The sequence below is a fragment of the Podarcis muralis genome, chromosome 4 (assembly GCF_964188315.1).
Source record: "Podarcis muralis chromosome 4, rPodMur119.hap1.1, whole genome shotgun sequence".
NCBI lineage: Eukaryota > Metazoa > Chordata > Lepidosauria > Squamata > Lacertidae > Podarcis > Podarcis muralis.
Genome location: NC_135658.1, coordinates 84,133,134 through 84,151,089, shown reverse-complemented (window position 1 = coordinate 84,151,089; position 17,956 = coordinate 84,133,134). Strand labels below are relative to the sequence as shown.

The following is a 17,956-nucleotide window of genomic DNA, read 5'->3' as shown; positions in this document are numbered from 1 at the left end:
GGAGCTCTCGGACACTTTGCTCTTCCCTGATCTGTTTTGCTGCTGCTCTGCACTGAGCTCCGTATGTAAGACAGGGACACTGCAGTACAGTGGTACCTCGGGTTACATACGCTTCAGGTTACATACGCTTCAGGCTACAGACTCCGCTAACCCAGAAATATTACCTCGGGTTAAGAACTTTGCTTCAGGATGAGAACAGAAATTGTGCTCCGGCGGCGTGGCAGCAGCAGGAGGCCCCATTAGCTAAAGTGGTGTTTCAGGTTAAGAACAGTTTCAGGTTAAGAACGGACCTCCGGAACGAATTAAGTACTTAACCTGAGGTACCACTGTACAGGACTTTGAGCAGTGGGATTGGTGGGGGCAGGAGGATCACAATTGAACATGAACACTATCATCATGAAGTGAATGAAGAAATTTATAGCTTTACATACTCTGAAGAAGTGGTTGAAGAGAGTGGTCTTGTGTCTCTTGCTTGCATTTCTCTGGCTACCAGAGAGACTTGTTCCACACTTTTGCATTCAATCATACAGTAAATAAAATGTAGAATAGGTCAGATGTAGAAATACTCATGCTGAATGCAGGAAGAACTTGTTGAACCTCAACTCCAGCATAAATATCGCAATAGAGCCAAGCACAATTTCATACTTCACATTGCAAGTCTGTGTGTTCCACGTACACCATTGTATTCAACCTGATTCCCCACTATTATAAATTTTCACATACTGTATTTCAGATCTTTTTCTCTAAAGTGCTCCCACATATGCACAAAGCCAACATCATTTAACCAATCTTTCTAAAGCTTTCTCTGTTCCTATAAGGATTGAAGGTACAGAGTGAGATGCTGTCTCTGGCTTCTTGGGGCTTAAATGGCTAGCCAAAGGGATTGAGATACAGTGGTACCTCGGGTTAAGTACCTAATTTGTTCCGGAGGTCCATTCTTAACCTGAAACTGTTCTTAACCTGAAGCACCATTTTAGCTAATGGGGCCTCCTGTTGCCGCTGCGCTGCCGGAGCACAATTTCTGTTCTCATCCTGAAGCAAAGTTCTTAACCTGAGGTAATATTTCTGGGTTAGTGGAGTCTGTAACCTGGAGCGTATGTAACCTGAAGCGTATGTAACCTGAAGCGTATGTAACCTGAGGTACCACTGTAGAGCCTAACTCGCTGTTTAGAATGCTGTGGTGTTTTTCTACCAAAGAGTAACAGTAATGTGCTCTTATGGCCATAGCTTCCACAATCTTACTGTTTTAGGGGACAGAAAATAAAATAACCCAGTTGGGAAACACAAGAGAGTGCTATGGTGGCTATGTTATACTAGGCTGTGTGTTTGTGTTTCTGGCTCCACCTTCAAATCACAAATAGCCAAGGAAGGAAGGAAAGAGGAGGAGAATGGAGAATGGAAAGAAGGATGTCGAAGTTATACACACAGCCTGAAGTCCAAACATTGTTACTCAGCCAGACAGCCACTTGGTGGGGGGATAGAGAATAAAGTGATGAAACTGAAATAAAGGAAAATGTGCCAGAAATAAATGGCAGAAAATGCAAAGTAGAATTGTTAATGCTGCCTGCTGCTGGTTAAATCAAAGGGAAATCTCAAACTCTCGACCATCTTCAACATTATTATTATTTATTAGTTGCTTTGCTCATGGAAATGACTTAAAGCAACTTACAGACACAATAGAAATACTAAAACCAGTTAAAATAAATACAGTCAGCAAAAACCTAACACCTTCCCCCCATCTATACAAATAAAAGATAGGTCCTGCAGATTCTGCTCCACTAAAAAGAGTCAACAAGTACTTGAAAACCCTTCAGATTAATGGTCAGAAGCCCAGGTAAAAAGGAAAGTATTTGCCTGATGCCTGAAAAAAGGCTGCACCCTCCCAGCAAATGGGGAACCACCGCTAAAAAAGCCTGTTCTCATGTACCCACCCTCTGAATCTTCCATGAAGGAGACACTTGGAGAAGGGCCTCAAATGATGATTACAGGGTCTGGGCTGGTTCATGTGGGGAGAGGTGGTCCTTGAGCTCTTGCAGTCTTGAACTACATTAGGCTTTATAGGTCAAAACCCGCACTTTGAACTGAGCTCAGACGCTGATTGGTGGCCAGTGCAGTCATGCCAGAAGTGTTGTTATATGTTTGTTATATGTTTGGGCTGTCCTGTCCTGGTCATCAGTCTGGCTGCTAAATTCTGTAACAGCTGCAATTTCTGTACCAACTTCAAAGGCTGCCCTATGTATAGCACATTGCAGTAATCCAACCCAGAGGTTATCAGAACATAGACAACAGAAGGTAGACATAGATGGGGTGCACCTGAGTCATCAGTTGAAGCTGATAGAAAGCATTTGAAGCAAACTGAGGTCACCTGAGCTTCAAGCAACAGTACCACCAAGCTACATACCTTCTCTTTCAGAGGGCGTGTAACCTGATCCAGTGCCAGCCACATCCCATCAATCTGGTCTAGAGAACCACCCACTAACAGTGCCTTAGTCTTGTTTGCATTAAGGTTCAGATTACTGGTTCTCATCAAGCACCCATTACCAAGATAAAACATTGCTCTAGCCCAGGCTATCCCCAAACTTGGCCCTCTAGAAGTTTTGGGACTAAAACTCCCATCATCCCTAGCTAACAGGTCCAGTGGTCAGAGATGGTGGGAGTTGTAGTTCCAAAACATCTGGAGGGCCAAGTTTGGGGATGCCTGGTCTAGCCCATCCAGTGTCACGCCTGTAGATGTAAATGAGAAGTGGAGCATATGTTTCATCAGGATACTGTTGACAACATACTCCAAAACCCTGGACGACCCCATTCAGTGGTTTCATGTAGATGTTGAACAGCATGGGGGACGAAATCGTATCCTGTGGAATCCCACATTGAAGGCTCTACATGGCCAAACTACATTTCCCAAGTACCACTCTCTGAAAAAAACCACCCAAGTATGACTGGAACCACCACAGCACTATGCCATCCAACCCCAACTTAGACAGTCGCTCTAGAACAATACTATGGTCAATATTATTAGAAACTGCTGAGAAATCAAGGAGAATTAGCAGTGATGCACTCCCTCTGTGTGTTGCCCAACAGAGGTCATCATAAACCTCAACCAAAGCCATTTCTGTGCCCAAACTATGCCTAACTCCAGATCGAAAAGGTTCTTGAAAATTGCCCGCTCCTCCTATATGATATATATTTAGATTGCATGCAATTGTTTTGTCATTTACTAAAGAAGGAGGGTCATGCTGGTATTGCATGGAGAACACGTTTTGAGAACACTTGATATGTGCAAAGTCAGGAGTTCCATTTTTCATTTTCTGTTAAAAGTCTGTGTGTCTATATCTTTATTACATAAATGTGAATCCTAGCTGAAGTAGGTTGGAGTTCAGTAATTTTCTCCAGTAAAGATGTTCTGTCAGTATTACAATAAAAACCGAACACATCAATAGGAACTAGTTGGCAAAGAACCTCAAGTTTGAAAGGCTTGTCTGGATAATAGAGTTTTTAGATTATGCCGACAAAATAGCAGGGATGGTTCTTCCTAAACATCTGTTAGCATGGAGTTCCACAGAACAGTACCTGCAACATTAAAGGCTCGGTCTCTAGTAACGACCAGCTTAACCACAGGGGCATGTAGGACCACCAAAGGTGCCGATCAGAAGACCCAGTGCTTATGTGTGTGTGTTCACTAAATGGTACGCAGTACCAGCACCTCTAGTTTTTTGTTGTTTAAAGGTGTGGCAATTACTGTAACAACTTCATGGTGAGTAACAGCACCTTTTTTCTAGAAATAAAGTACTGAGACGACCTCAGCAGTCGAGGTAGAGCATCTAACTGCAATTTGCCCCTTTCCACTTGAGTTTCTCGTTGGATTAATGCTATGTTTTAGGTAGGCTTTATCTCCGTAATGGACAGAGTTTCCTTGAGCAGGCCTCACATCAGTCACACTTTCAGATATTTTTGAGTGTCTTCTAAGTAGCTGTGGTTTTCTGACAGTTAAAAAGGTAAAGGGACCACTGACCATTAGGTCCAGTCGTGGCCGACTCTGGGGTTGCGGGGCTCATCTCGCTTTACTGGCTGAGGGAGCCGGCGTACAGCTTCCGGGTTATGAGGCCAGCATGACTAAGCTGCTTCTGGCGAACCAGAGCAGCACACGGAAATGCCCTTTACCTTCCCGCCGGAGCAGTACCTATTTATCTACTTGCACTTTGACGTGCTTTCAAACTGCTAGGTTGGCAGGAGCAGGAACCAAGTCCTAGGCTCTGTGGTTTAACCCACAGCACCACTCGCGTCTGACAGTTAGTCTGTCTTAAAGGACTCCAAACTACTTCCAACATCCCATTGAATATAGCAGTACCTTCTCAAACTGCTTCTCTTTTGATGTTGCTGCTGTTGCCCAATGACTGCTAACCTGCCAAGGCTACTAACTTTCTAAGCCAGCATCCTTCTGACGGGGCCTATCATTTCTGCATAGACTTGTTTTTCAAGTAGAGATGTAAAAGAAAAACACATAAAATAAATATATAAATTTGATTACATTCTTGTAGAACAACAAGAGTGCTTAAATAGTTTCAGCAAAATGAATATGCCCAACTTTTCCCCATTCCCATTCCCTGTCCCCTGCCCCCCCCCAGCTTTGTACAAAGGAAGTATATTGACGCAATAGACAATAATGTTTATAGAGACAAAGATGTCTTTTGAAGAATTGATTAAATAAATGTTTGTAAGTGTTTTGAGAATAAACTACACCCATACTTTGCTTTCCGGAGAAGTTCCATCCTAGTTTGATCATTAACAATGAAACTTTACAATGGGTCTGTTTCATTTCACATTGGGATGATGATTCAAGGGAAAAGGAAGATAAAATTAAACAGTTAAAATGCCTTTACAAAGAATTCAGTTATTTTCCAAAACATGGTTTTGAGGATGTAGTTATCTCAAAGACACTTTTTTTAAAAACCTGAGAAAATAAACTATATCCGCCCCAAAATGTTGATAATTTGTGAAGTTTTAATAGAACATGAATGGCGTCAGTTGAGCACTATCGGCAGGGAAGGTACAGAATTCTTTTGGGAGTCTCTTCAAGTACCATTATGTTTGACATACCTGAGGAGTATCACGTGTTTGCCAAAAGTTGCTTCCTAAGCTGCACATTCAAATTCCCATTTCAGTCCAACATCTCTTCTTTTTTTAAAAAAAAATATAAGGTACTTATTTCAGTGATGTCATTAAAGTTGTCAGGCTGTCTTAAAATATGGTGCTGTAAACAAACTCAAAATGCACAGAGGACTAATTATGGGTGCCATCTGTTTATTTTACTATCTTCTTCTTCTTCTTCTTCTTTTTTTTTTGCAAGACCCACTGCAAGGATATTACAATTGACAAAATGTTCTCCTTCAATTAATGTACTTGAAGGGGAAATACCTAGTTTGTTCAGTGACCTTTTCCTGTGTCACAAAATACATGTGGTATGACATCTCTGGATAGAGAAACACTTGTAAAATAGGGTGTCTTAAAGATACATGACTTGAGCTACAAAAAAGCATTTTACACTAAAAATGGCAGATCAGATCATCCATCTCTCTCTCTCTCTCTCTCTCTCTCTCAAACCAATGTGGCAAGTGCACTTATTAATTTTATAGAATTTGGCTACCAAGTTACTTAACTTGCTCCCTTTGCATGTGGCTATTTTATAATTCTTCCATGCCGATTAAGTTACATTTGGTAAGTTAAATACACATGTACGTAAATCCGTCTTAACAACAAGAGAGACTTGTGTACTCGCTCTCCTGCTTGGTTTCACTGTGAATGAGGGGTATTCCCTTGACAGCATCATCCTGAGCCGTTAGCAGCTATTTGCTGAGAGCACACAGTGATTCTACTGGTCCAGCTCAGCTATTGTGTATGCTAAGCACTACACAGATAAGTCTGGAGGGGGAAAAAAAAAACCTGAAGGATCCATCTGCTCATTTCTGCTACACTGCACTGATGTAAGATTACGCTAATCTGGTTGCTTGTCAGGACAGGTTAGTGAAAGCAGGCGTGTGGGTGAGACTTAGGCTAGTCTGGTTCTATGGAAGATTGTAGGCTGCTCCTGTACATGCCATGTTAAGTGTAGCAGAATGGGTTGATTATCAGCCAGCTACTTTGAGCTTTCAGTCAAAATACTTTGTGTGTTTCTAGATTATTATTTTTTAAAAAGAGACCAACTTCGAAAGTCCCATCTCTAAATGCTTCAAAAACAACTTCAGTCTTCATCATTAAATATCAAGGTGTTGGTTTTTTTAAAAAAAATCTATATATCTATATATGAAAATTTCCCCCATTGCCTGCAATTTTGTTTTGCTTTGCTTAGCTGTATTGCTCCTGTCTGATTTCTGCAATACATCTTGAATGCAGGACTTGCTCTCCTGAGTAGCTATATGACAAGAAGAATGGCCGTTATTGTAAATTACCCCCTTTTGAGTTTTCAGTATTTTTTGTTTTATTGGGTGGTGGGGAGAATTTAGTTGTTTTGTTGTGTACTGACTGACAGTTCTTGACCTTGCAGGTTGAACATCCCATCACAGAATGCATTACCGGTCTGGACCTAGTCCAAGAAATGATCCGTGTTGCCAAGGGTTACCCTCTGAGGCACAAACAGGCTGATATTCCTATCAACGGCTGGGCAGTTGAATGTCGAGTGTATGCTGAGGTAAAATAACTGTTAACGTCTGGGAGGGTGAACGGCTGTGTAAGAAGCTGTTAGTGCCAGGTGTAGCAAACCACCCAAGACTGTGTCTTTCAGCTTGATCCATTTCATGTGACGTAATTGATTTAAGGTTTTTGGGTAGCGTTTCTTTTTTCCTTTTTGCTTTCTTTATGCAAAGATTGGGGGCGGGGGCGGGAATTATATACCACATTTGGGAGAAGAGTATTCTGCAGTCATGCCATGTTTTAGCAGTTTCATACAATATTTCAACATGAGCTATTTCAACATTAGCTTTCTTATGAACTCGTGCTAGCTTTGCTATTTTTCAAGTGGATCCTCTGGAAAGGTCAAGTGGCTGCCCTACATGTTCAATATGACTAGATAGTATAGTGACTGCCAATTACTTAAAAAAAAAAAAAAACCACACACAAAAACAATCCTCTTTATTTAGAACTAACCAACCAAACTTTTGCACACCGATCCGCTAAGATTTGAAACCAAGACTTTGCCTGAAATATTCTCAACTTTAGTTTCCTAATATGAATGTGAATGCTTTGGGCAGTTATCTTCAGTTTCTATAATGTGTGTGTGTGTTTTCATTCATTTCTTTACAGCCTTTCCCTTGTTTAAACAGTGTTGTATGTCTCTCCCTGGCATTTAGGGGTGGGGGTGGTTGATTCTTTTTCTTAACGTTCACTACACATTACCTTGTGTGAATCCCAAAGTACAACTTGTTTACAAAGCGGTTAAAAATATTAACATTATAATAACACAAGGTGATATTAATATTACTAGTGGTTTTGGTACTGCCATTAATTGATTCTGTGTCCAGTCTCTGTGTGTTCATCAAATAAAGACAAGCTGGGATTTTGAACAGAGAATTTAACACTGTAATGGTGGACAGAAACTTTCCAACTCTCACACTGACCACCGCAGAATCATGCATTTATGCACTATGTTGTTCCTTAAATATATTAAGTGTTAGTGAATTATTTGGGTTGTGATCCTGAAAACATTGCAGCTTGAATGCTCGTCTGTGTTTTTTTCGGATTTTCTTTTTGTGTTATGTGTTTTTGTTCTCTGTCTGTGCCCCTACTATTGTGCCTTCTCTTAGAAAGATTGCCCTTGGCTTAATAAAGGCACAGCAGGAAGGTTTTTAGCTTTAACAAACCTTCCATGACTTGAATGGAAGAAGCAAATTCATATCCCCCCAAAATAAGTCATTTTGAAAACAAAATATAGTTGGTTGAAAATTAAAGTGGAGGAAACCGTTGGCTTCCCAGTGACTTAACCTTGTTTCCTGTGCTTTGTCTTACAAAGTTAATACCTCCCTGTGTTTGAATTTCATTTTAGGATCCCTACAAATCTTTTGGTCTGCCATCTATTGGTAGATTGTCTCAGTACAAAGAGCCGCTGCATGTGCCCAATGTAAGTAATTCTTATGTTTCCTTGTTTCTCATTTTCACAGGCACTAAGAAACCACAGATCTCATTGAATTCACTAGAAGTCGTTCATGTTCAGCGCTGCTTAAAACAAGCCACCTTAAACTCGTTTATTAACTAAGGGAGATGGAGTTAGATTCTGTTAGCTTGTAGTAATTAGAAATACGATACAGTCAAAAAGAAACAGGATTTGGCTTTTAAAAAGGGAGCTATTCTACAAACCCATTATTTATACTTTCGCGATATCTGTCCTATAATCCTGGTTTTTAGAGCAGCAGTAACTATAACTAGAAGATCAAACTGCAAAATAAAATGTTCAATTGCCTATCCCTGCAAAGTGCTAAATGCCCCAAAGAGGAGTGGTCCTATTTGTTTAGCTTTCAAGCTTTAGAGACCAAACGCAATTTACTACAGTTGATGAAAAGTGATTATTACACATTTCAGTGTTGTAGACTGTCTGTTTAGAGTGGTTGTTTAACAACCAGCACAAAAAAGACAAGGGCATCTCTTCTGTTCTGTATAATCAAGGTAGTCAAAGTAATAAGTGTGTATATATGGCATGGTGTCGGCTTTGTGAAATGACAAGCCGATACCATCTGTGAATATGATGATTTACCATGATTACTTGCATGGAAAAAATGGCATAAGATTACAGGCCGGATCCTAAATTTGGTGATGTTATTGGATATAGGATTTATTTCACTTCTTAAATTGTTTTTGCCCATATGCTTCCTAGAGAGGACCTGACCCTTTCTTGGGCTTTAAGGCTCCATGCTGTGTTCAAAGCTTAAAAGGAGAAATACAAATTGTCAAGGTTTAGCAGGCACTATGTGATGTTGAATGGAAGATAAAAAAAACCCCAGCTATTACAGAGGGAATGTATCTTAAGCATATTTAATGAAACCCAAATGAACTAAGAAATAATTTTCAGTAATTACTCTGGGGGCAGGTTGAGGTTTTTCACCATGTTGTAATAGCTAACAGGATGTCAAATATTTTGCCCTTGCAAGTTTTTGCAATTTGCAATTTTCTAAACATGAGACCTGTTGAAAGTACAAGTGATAATGGACAAACTGTACCCCCTACAGTCTTTGTCCCACCAAATCTTTCTTCAATTAATGCTGCAGCAGGAGTTTTATGTAATAACATTTGCACTTGTGAGCCATCCAGAGAAAGAAAAAAAAACAATTAAAATGCCTTAAATGTTCTGCTTACTGCTGTTATTTGCTTGTGCGAATGTTGCATGTCAGCTAAATGGACCACGGAATAGACAAAGTGATTGGGTGCAAGAGAGTGCATACTAAGCTTTGTCTATCATTATTGCTGGGAGCAATCAAATTGATGCCAGCAGGACAGTAGATGCGTTGACAGCTGTAATTATGTATCTCCATGGTGATCACTTTTGGCCTGTCATGGAGGCCCATGAGTCCTCTCCTTTGCAAGCATTTAATCAGATTGGGCTGTCACTTGTCAGGTAGACATGGCGGGTTGGGATTTGTGCTTAGGGGGAGAGGTGAATTGAAAATGAAGGGTGGGAGATGCCTGATAGATTCACGTGGCCCATCGTGGTACTGAGGGAAGAAATTTTAATTATCCTGGAAGCCTAAGAGTAATGGTTTTGAGGATCTCATACAGCGTGGCTGGGCCTTTCCCTTTCTCTTTCTGTGTAGTGCCACCATTTTGTTAAAAACAGAGCAGCGATCCCCCCCCCCCCCCCGTTTGCAAACTGTTTGCTTGTCTTTTTTTATGCTGAAAGAGAACTTTCGAAATGAAGACATTAATCTGACAACTGTGGGAAGCTATTTGATTCAGAAAGTTGAATTATATGGCAAAAGCCATAGCATTTTCTTTCTAATACACGAATTCACTCTTATTTTTAATGTTCAGAAGTAAGCGTGGATCTTTATGTGACCAAAACGACACCATCCACACACAAGAGGAGGTATCAGCTGGTCTGCGAGAACTTCAAGTGTTGCAGAAGAATAATAATTTAAATAAAATAAAATACAAGCCCTGAGTTGGGGATGGAGTATGCCATACAGCTATGGAGTGCTGATTGTTTATTGTGGGCAGGGATGGGAAGGCTGGTGGGAGGGAATAAGAAAGGAGTAGTGAGGAGGACGGGACGCGGGTGGCGCTGTGGGTAGAGCCTAGGACTTGCCGATCAGAAGGTTGGCGGTTCGAATCCCCGCGACGGGGTGAGCTCCCGTTGCTCTGTCCCTGCTCCTGCCAACCTAGCAGTTTGAAAGCACGTCAAAGTGCAAGTAGATAAATAGGTACCGCTCCGGCGGGAAGGTAAACGGCGTTTCCGTGCGCTGCTCTGGTTCGCCAGAAGCGGCTTAGTCATGCTGGCCACATGACCCGGAAGCTGTATGCTGGCTCCCTCGGCCCATAAAGCGAGATGAGCACCGCAACCCCAGAGTCGGTCACGACTGGACCTAATGGTCAGGGCTCCCTTTACCTTTACCTTTACCTAGTGAGGAGGACTGAATGACTGTAACACTGAGCACGCGCTCCATGCAGCAACATTTTATTGTAAGCCGAGCTTCTCAGAGTAAGGTTTTGGGTGTGTGTATTGCTCTTTGAGTTTACCTTTGGCATAGGAGCATTGACTGTCTCTGACATGGGATGTTTGTTTATGCTTTAAATTGAAGGTGTAGACTAGTGTTTCCCAAACTTGGGTCTCCAGCTGTTTTTGGACTACAACTCCCATCATCCCTAGCTAGCAGGACCAGTGGTCAGGGATGATGGGAATTGTAGTCTGAAAACACCTGGAGACCCAAGTTTGAGAAAACACTGATGTAGACAGTGCATGATGAAAGGAAGGCATGGAATAAGACACTACATTATGCCTTAACGTTGAATTCCATTATTGGCCATTCCTATAAATGATAGCTGTCAAACTTCTAGATACTTTTACTTAAGGAGGGTCTAAAGTAGCTTGTTTACAGCTGGAGCTCAGCCCTGGCACACATGAAGTAATAAGAATGGGGAAGGTTAAGGAGGGGGCAGCATGTACAAATTAGTTGAAATAGTTTTGGCTTACAATTTGACTACCAGCATTTCATTCCTACACATCTGGCATGAAACAGAGAACTTGAGTCCTGGTGTGGTGTCGATGCTTGTGTGTGCATGATGCAAAACTCATCTATCCATTTCTGTGGTGGTGTTGTAACCATCTCCATTATGTATATTCCTACCTTCCTCACACCTCATACTGTAGCTGTGGAGAGGCCAGCCCATCTGCTTTTATTTTAGCCGTAGTGTTGATCTTAATGCATTTGTGTTTTAAGTTCCTTGCCCCAAAGCATACAGAAACACACATTCCTTTTATCATTCTAACTGAATAACCGCATAGGCAGTGGCTGCTTTTAGAACTCAAAATAGCCAGGTTTACAAGTGCAACAAAAGAAGCTATTTTTTTTGCGAAAAGACATACTACAGTGAACATGTTTGCCTGCAATTTGGACATAATTAATCGCTTTCTGGTGGTGTGCTGATATAACTGTCACCTTGCTCCATCATAAACGTGCATTTGTTTCCCCAATATGATTTTAAGCAGAATGCTCTAGATTTCTATCCTCCTCCTAATTGTGGACAGTTCCTGTATTGAACAGAGACCTAGGCATCCATATGGGACAGAATGAATTCAGTATTGGCTTCAGCTACATAAGAGGAATATTCTACACTGAGAATTAGGTAACACAGTGAAACACTGTTGTCAGATTGTGCATCAAGGCTGTGCACAGTCAGATTGTTAACTGGCTTATTATTTCTTTTTAGTTATTGTCAGTTTTGACCCTCTCTAACCATTTATTTCCACATCTTGTGGCTAAAGAAAAGAAGCTATTGCTGTTGTGAGTCAGAAGAATTGAGAGGTTTAAAAAAAAAAAATCAAGGCCGGAGAGAGATGTCGCCAGGAATTTCACCCTGTTCTCTGTGTATATAAAGAACAGCTAAATGACTAAAAGTACGTTGTACTAGTTTGTAACTTGTGTTAGAACAGTAGACAGCATAGATAGCATGGGGACCTAAAAAGATTGTGAATGTACAAACATGGTATGCCATATTTGGTGTTTCTGAAGAACTTAACTGTCAATCTTGTTTATGAATAATGTATTCATGTTTATGAATAAGTTCTGATATGTTAAGCCTGAACAATAATTTTGCATGTTTGGAACCCCAAACTCATGTAGATACCGAATTGTGGCCACTATTTTGCCGCAAGGCTTTTGAGTCTTAAATATAATGAAAAGTTAATTCTGTATTTCTTGTGGAATTATGCCTTCTTCTCTCTGCAGTTTCTTGACCTGTTTCTGATAGTTCCTATTGTGGATATTTGGGGGAGAGAAGGTTGATGTTTGCAAACATTACATTGCTGGTGATGGAAGGCTGAACTTTTTCCAACCTTAGCTTGTTTTGGTTAGGTTTCTATTTAGGTGATAATTTTTTAAAATTGACGATGATACAAAACATCTCACATAATCAGTTTCCTTCTCTACAACGATGCTCATGACCTTTCAATACTTCCTGTTTTTCTTTTCCTCCATGGCACGTTGATAGCTAAAACCACCATGCTGATTATTGAGTATCTTTGAGATATTTTGAGATTTTTCTGATGACAGTGCTTGACAACTGCCATTACAGTTCTGCGGCCTGCATTAATGAAGATGTACTCTTACTATGATAAAGGCACTGTTTATCTTTTTTTTTTCTACCAGGAAAAAAAATGTGATGCAGTTTTCATTGCAGAGAATAAAGCCTATTAGGACATGTCATTTGGATAATAAAGTCATCAGTGTGACCTCATGTGGATACTGTAGACAAGAGGTTCTACATCTGGCCCCTTGATAATTGCCTAAATTAAAATCTAAAAGCCTAACAGCCGTTGGGTTGACCTCTTTCTGCCTTGCTACAGACAGATGAGCTGCTGTTTTATTACAAGGGTTTCTTCCCCCAGGTGAAGATTGAAGGGGGTTTCTAAGCCCCATTTCCCCCTCCCTGCCAAACCCAAGCAGAGTATTTCATATTAAACCTCTTCCACTCCAGCAAGTCTCATTTGGTGTTTCTTTTTAAGATTACCAGAATGGTCTTGAATTATCCTGTTGGTGTTGTGAGTAGCGTGCTATCCAGATTTCAAAAGCAACAATCTTAACAAATATTTATTCAGGAATTAGTCATTTTGAAACTTTTATATGGATAACCTCAGTGCCACTCTTGCAGAAATCAAACCAAGAGAAGAAAACAAAGATCAACAGTAATACTGAATTTTGTTGGCTGACTAACAGCTATCAGGTTCTTCAAAGACATATCTTGTCTCTCTCTGTGTGTTTTTTCCCTCCTCCCTCCACAAGAGTTGCAGAATCAGAACTTTAATTGCAGCTGTATCCTTATAAAGCAAAGCCATGGAAAAAGCTGTGTAAACATTAAATCCTCAGGGGAATGCTATCATCAGAAGAAAAATATGCTACAGATGAGAGTGAGGAAGAAAAAGAAAGTGTTGCAGACATGAAAGCTAGAGTATTGGTATTTCTATAGAGCTGATAAGCAGAACTTTAAAGTTTCTGTAGCAGCCCTTCTGGGGTGAGGCCCAGATGATGCATTTATGTAAAGTTTTGATGCAATATATCAGTTACATGGGCGTTTTGGTGGGGCACTAGTTAAATTGGACAACGAAAATTCTAGATCTGAGAATTGCAAAACCCGGTCCTCTGTAAATGTCTTATTTTTAAAGTTGGACTCTGAAGAGAAAGAAGAGTGTCAGGATATAAATACTTCTAGGAGGGTTTGTAAAGTGAAATAATGTTGACCGATGGACTGCTAACAAAGATAACTTGCCCATGACTGTGGGTTTTTGTGGAATATTCCCCCCCCCACTTCTTTACTTGTTGAATCTGCCTTATATAGCTCTCTCTCCCCATCAGAGCTCTGTCTCCTTGACCCCTACACCACACTGTTCTTTTACACTCTTAGATTCTATACTCTTCCTCCAATCACTTTATAAACACACACACATATTACATCCACGTTAAGTCTTCATTTTACCCACTCATTGGGAAGGACACTTAAAGGAGTTCACAGCAGAAACTGTTTTGTACTCCTTTTAGCTCCATTGATGATTAAAAGTCCACAGGAGTGTTATGGCATTGCTTTTTCCAGAAGTTCCTCCCAGCAGAAATGTGACCTTGCTGTCTCTCAGAGTTCTCTGAAACACACTTCATTTTCCTCATGGAAGAGATATTTTGGGGCCATCATGATGTTTGGAGGCCAAGCCCTCCCTTTGGCTTCTTGGAGCATCTTCCAAACTAGGAGATGTATGATTACCTGGACCTCTGGGGGCAGGCATCCATTTCCCAGTTTAAGAGATGCCAAGAAGGAGCTTTGCAGTAATTAACTTCTATTCCAAGGAGTACATTATTGTGCCCCTTTCTCCCAAGTCCCAACAAGAGACAAGATGTTTGCCCTAGAGGCTCAGCAATTGTCACAGGGGCTTTTGAGGCAATCTCTCATATCTTAGTGGGAGTGTGCTTAGAGGAGGCGGCAGAGTGTGAATTTGTGTGCATACTTTTTGCTTCAACTGGACACCACTCCCATTGTGAAACAGGAAACTGGACCATCGTCTGAAGTCAGCAGTGGGCCCTCTGCTAGTCTGTGGGCCCTGAGCTCTTGCCGTACTATTCCGACTCTTGACACTGACTCTTCTTTTGCCTGTGGTAATATTCTTTTGTCTCGCTCTTTTGTAGGTACGTGTTGATAGTGGCATACAGCAAGGAAGTGAAATCAGCATTTATTATGATCCTATGATTTCAAAAGTGAGTTAACTACCTCCCCCTAGTTAAAAAAGAAATTATATATAATGTTTGGTGACATTATACTGTTTCAGGTAAAAATATGTGACAGGTGTTAGGGTTAAAATAGCTTCAGGGATTTCAGTAGTAAAAGTGGTTTTAATAACAAAAAAAACCATTATTTTCTAATCAAGGTAAACATCCAAAAATGAAAGTGTATCTACCCCCTTAAACAGTTAAAAGATGGAAATTCTTAAATTCTTTGTCATACTGTGAAATCCAGGGAAAACATTGGCTGTATCCAGGGGATCATTTCTCCATTTAATAAGGCAAGATATAAACAAGGCAAGATATAAACAAAACTTTCGCCAGTGCATCGAGCCATTGTTTTGAGCCACAATTAAACCAGAAACAAATTAACCATAGTTTCCTGATCCCCATGTTTCCTGGTTTTTGTAGTGTAGTAGGAGAGCTGAATAAAATTTCACATCCGACAAACAATTCACCCCTTGGTTTCACATGGGTGGATGAGTAAAAAAGCCTGGGACACAAATTTACACAGCCTTCTAGCAGCTATGGTGGCTCATTTACCAGAAGTAATGTATTTAGTGTTAACTCTGGAAGTGTATACTCAGTCTGACCAAACTAAGCCTATTTGAGCACAATATACAACCAGGAGGCTTAGTTTGGGCAGGGGTTAAGAATACTGGTGGCAGGCTAAAGCCCTTAAAGCCCATATCCATATGCCACATCAGCTGAAACCAATTGCAGGAACTAAGACTAGAAGAGGAACTGTACCAATATTGGCATCAATGTCTGAACCAATAATAATCCAAGGGTTGTAGGGTCATGTTGAAATCTTGTTACCACCTAGAAGGGCTTTGCTGGACAGCTTTTTTTTTTAATGCTAGAGGACGATTTCAAATGGGTTCCTACTTTGGTTTTGTTGTATACACTTCACCACCTGTGTTTAAGTCAACTCCCTACTGGTTTCATTGTCTGAACTCCCTGATAAACCAAGGAGTCCCAACTGAGGTTTGCTGTACAGGAGAAACACTGGAGTTTGCAGACCGCCACTGTCAGGCTCAGTTTTTCACCAAGAAATGATCTTATTGTCGCTCACATCAAAAGTGCAAAATACACATAACTCAGAGGCATGTGCCATAGTGACCATTTGGCATGAAGGTAACTAAGCACATGGTGGATATGGTGATTTTGTGGCATCTTGCTTACCTTTAAAGTAAGCATTGGATAGTCTCAAAATATTTATTTGCTAAATTTGTATCTTGGCCTTCCTCCCAAAGGTGCCTAGGATGGCCAACAAGAGCTAAAACAATAAAAATATTTAAAACATTTTAAAATTGCATTAAAAACTGAAAGTTGTAAACCTCTACCACCAAATAATATTTTGATGGTCCTAAATTTTTATATATCATTTTTATATATCATTTTGTGTATGTGTGCTTTAGCTGATCACCTATGGATCCAACAGAGCTGAAGCTTTGCGAAGAATGGAAGAGGCCTTGGATAGTTACGTTATTAGAGGTAAATTCAATAATATGGGGTTCTAATGCAATTGTCCATGGAAAAGCTTTTGAAATGTTACTTTGACAAATTCAAGGAAAATTGTGTTAAATTAAGAAAAAAATATTTGGTTGGTTTGTTTTGCGGCACATCAGGCTGCTTTAATTTATGCATTTTACTATTTTGCATTCTTAAAATTTAATACTACACAAAGTGACACAGTTTTCTTACCAGATAAATAACTGTATATGTAAAATAGCTACACTAGATTATACCAGTGCTAGAAAGTTGACTCTTTTCAATGCTTGCTCTGAACATTTTATCCAGGTAAGCTTATTCAGACATGTGGGTGTGGATGTGTTTGAATCTTTCTACCTTCAATTTTACTTACTTTTTTGAAGTTTTAAATAATTTAAATGTTTTTGTTAAGCTGTATAGAGATTTTAGCACAATTAAACGATATATATGTTTTGCTAAATAAAAATAAAAGTAATTAGACCTCCTATTTCCCTATATCTGGCAGTTCTGATTATTTGGCCCACAGTTTCTTAGCTCCCAGAGTTCTGTTCCTCATTCTGTCCTGTTTGAGCAGCTGCATGTAGCCTTTGCTGTATTGTAAGCAATATGGGACGCGGGTGGCGCTGTGGGTAAAAGCCTCAGCGCCTAGGGCTTGCCGATCGCATGGTCGGCGGTTCGAATCCCCACGGCGGGGTGCGCTCCCATTGTTCGGTCCCAGCGCCTGCCAACCTAGCAGTTCGAAAGCACCCCCAGGTGCAAGTAGATAAATAGGGACCGCTTACTAGCAGGAAGGTAAACGGCGTTCCGTGTGCTGCGCTGGCTCGCCAGATGCAGCTTTGTCACGCTGGCCATGTGACCCGGAAGTGTCTCCGGACAGCGCTGGCCCCCGGCCTCTTAAGTGAGATGGGCGCACAACCCCAGAGTCTGTCAAGACTGGCCTGTACGGGCAGGGGTACCTTTACCTTTACCTTTAAGCAATATGAAAAGTTTCCCCTCGCCTATTATTTTTATTAGCTTGTCTTTTCCTTCAGCTTCAATTTATTTTTGATGTTGATGTTATCAAACTGCCACTAGGAAACGGTCACATGTGGGAAGAGCTATTGCTTCAAAGTTGGCATTGTAGCAGTAACCTGTAAGTTTGGAAGGTGTACTTTCTGATAAAAAATGTTTATGGAATGCAGGCCAGGGTATAACATGACATTTGCAGTCACATGCAAATAATGTATATTCCTTCCTTCTCCCAATTCTTTTTATGTGTATTTATTAGTGTTTGCCTACCAGTCGGTAAAGACGGTGATGTGATAATATTTAGAAACAGGATTTCGGTGGAGGGGTGTCATTTTCCTCATCTCTCAAAGCAAGTTGTCTCCTTCTGAGGTTTACTTTTCTCCATTAGAGATAACCGTGTAAATCCAACACTGCAGGATTTCCAGTTGCTTGATGTCTTTCCACATTACCCCCATTGCTAAACTCCAATAAATCAGTGCATTAAAAGAAAGAAA

At 40.6% G+C, this 17,956-nt stretch overlaps 1 protein-coding gene across 2 annotated transcripts in view; it reads left to right on the top strand.

Moving 5' to 3' along the window:
• Window positions 1-17,956, top strand: part of PCCA (propionyl-CoA carboxylase subunit alpha) — a 225,965-nt gene that overhangs the window by 84,538 nt on the left and 123,471 nt on the right. For both annotated transcript variants that reach the window (XM_077927686.1, XM_077927685.1), the window contains exons 13-16: window positions 6,542-6,685; window positions 8,036-8,110; window positions 14,868-14,936; window positions 16,382-16,457. In XM_077927686.1, coding sequence (XP_077783812.1) covers window positions 6,542-6,685; window positions 8,036-8,110; window positions 14,868-14,936; window positions 16,382-16,457 — 364 coding nt within the window. The remainder of the gene's footprint in view (window positions 1-6,541; window positions 6,686-8,035; window positions 8,111-14,867; window positions 14,937-16,381; window positions 16,458-17,956) is intronic.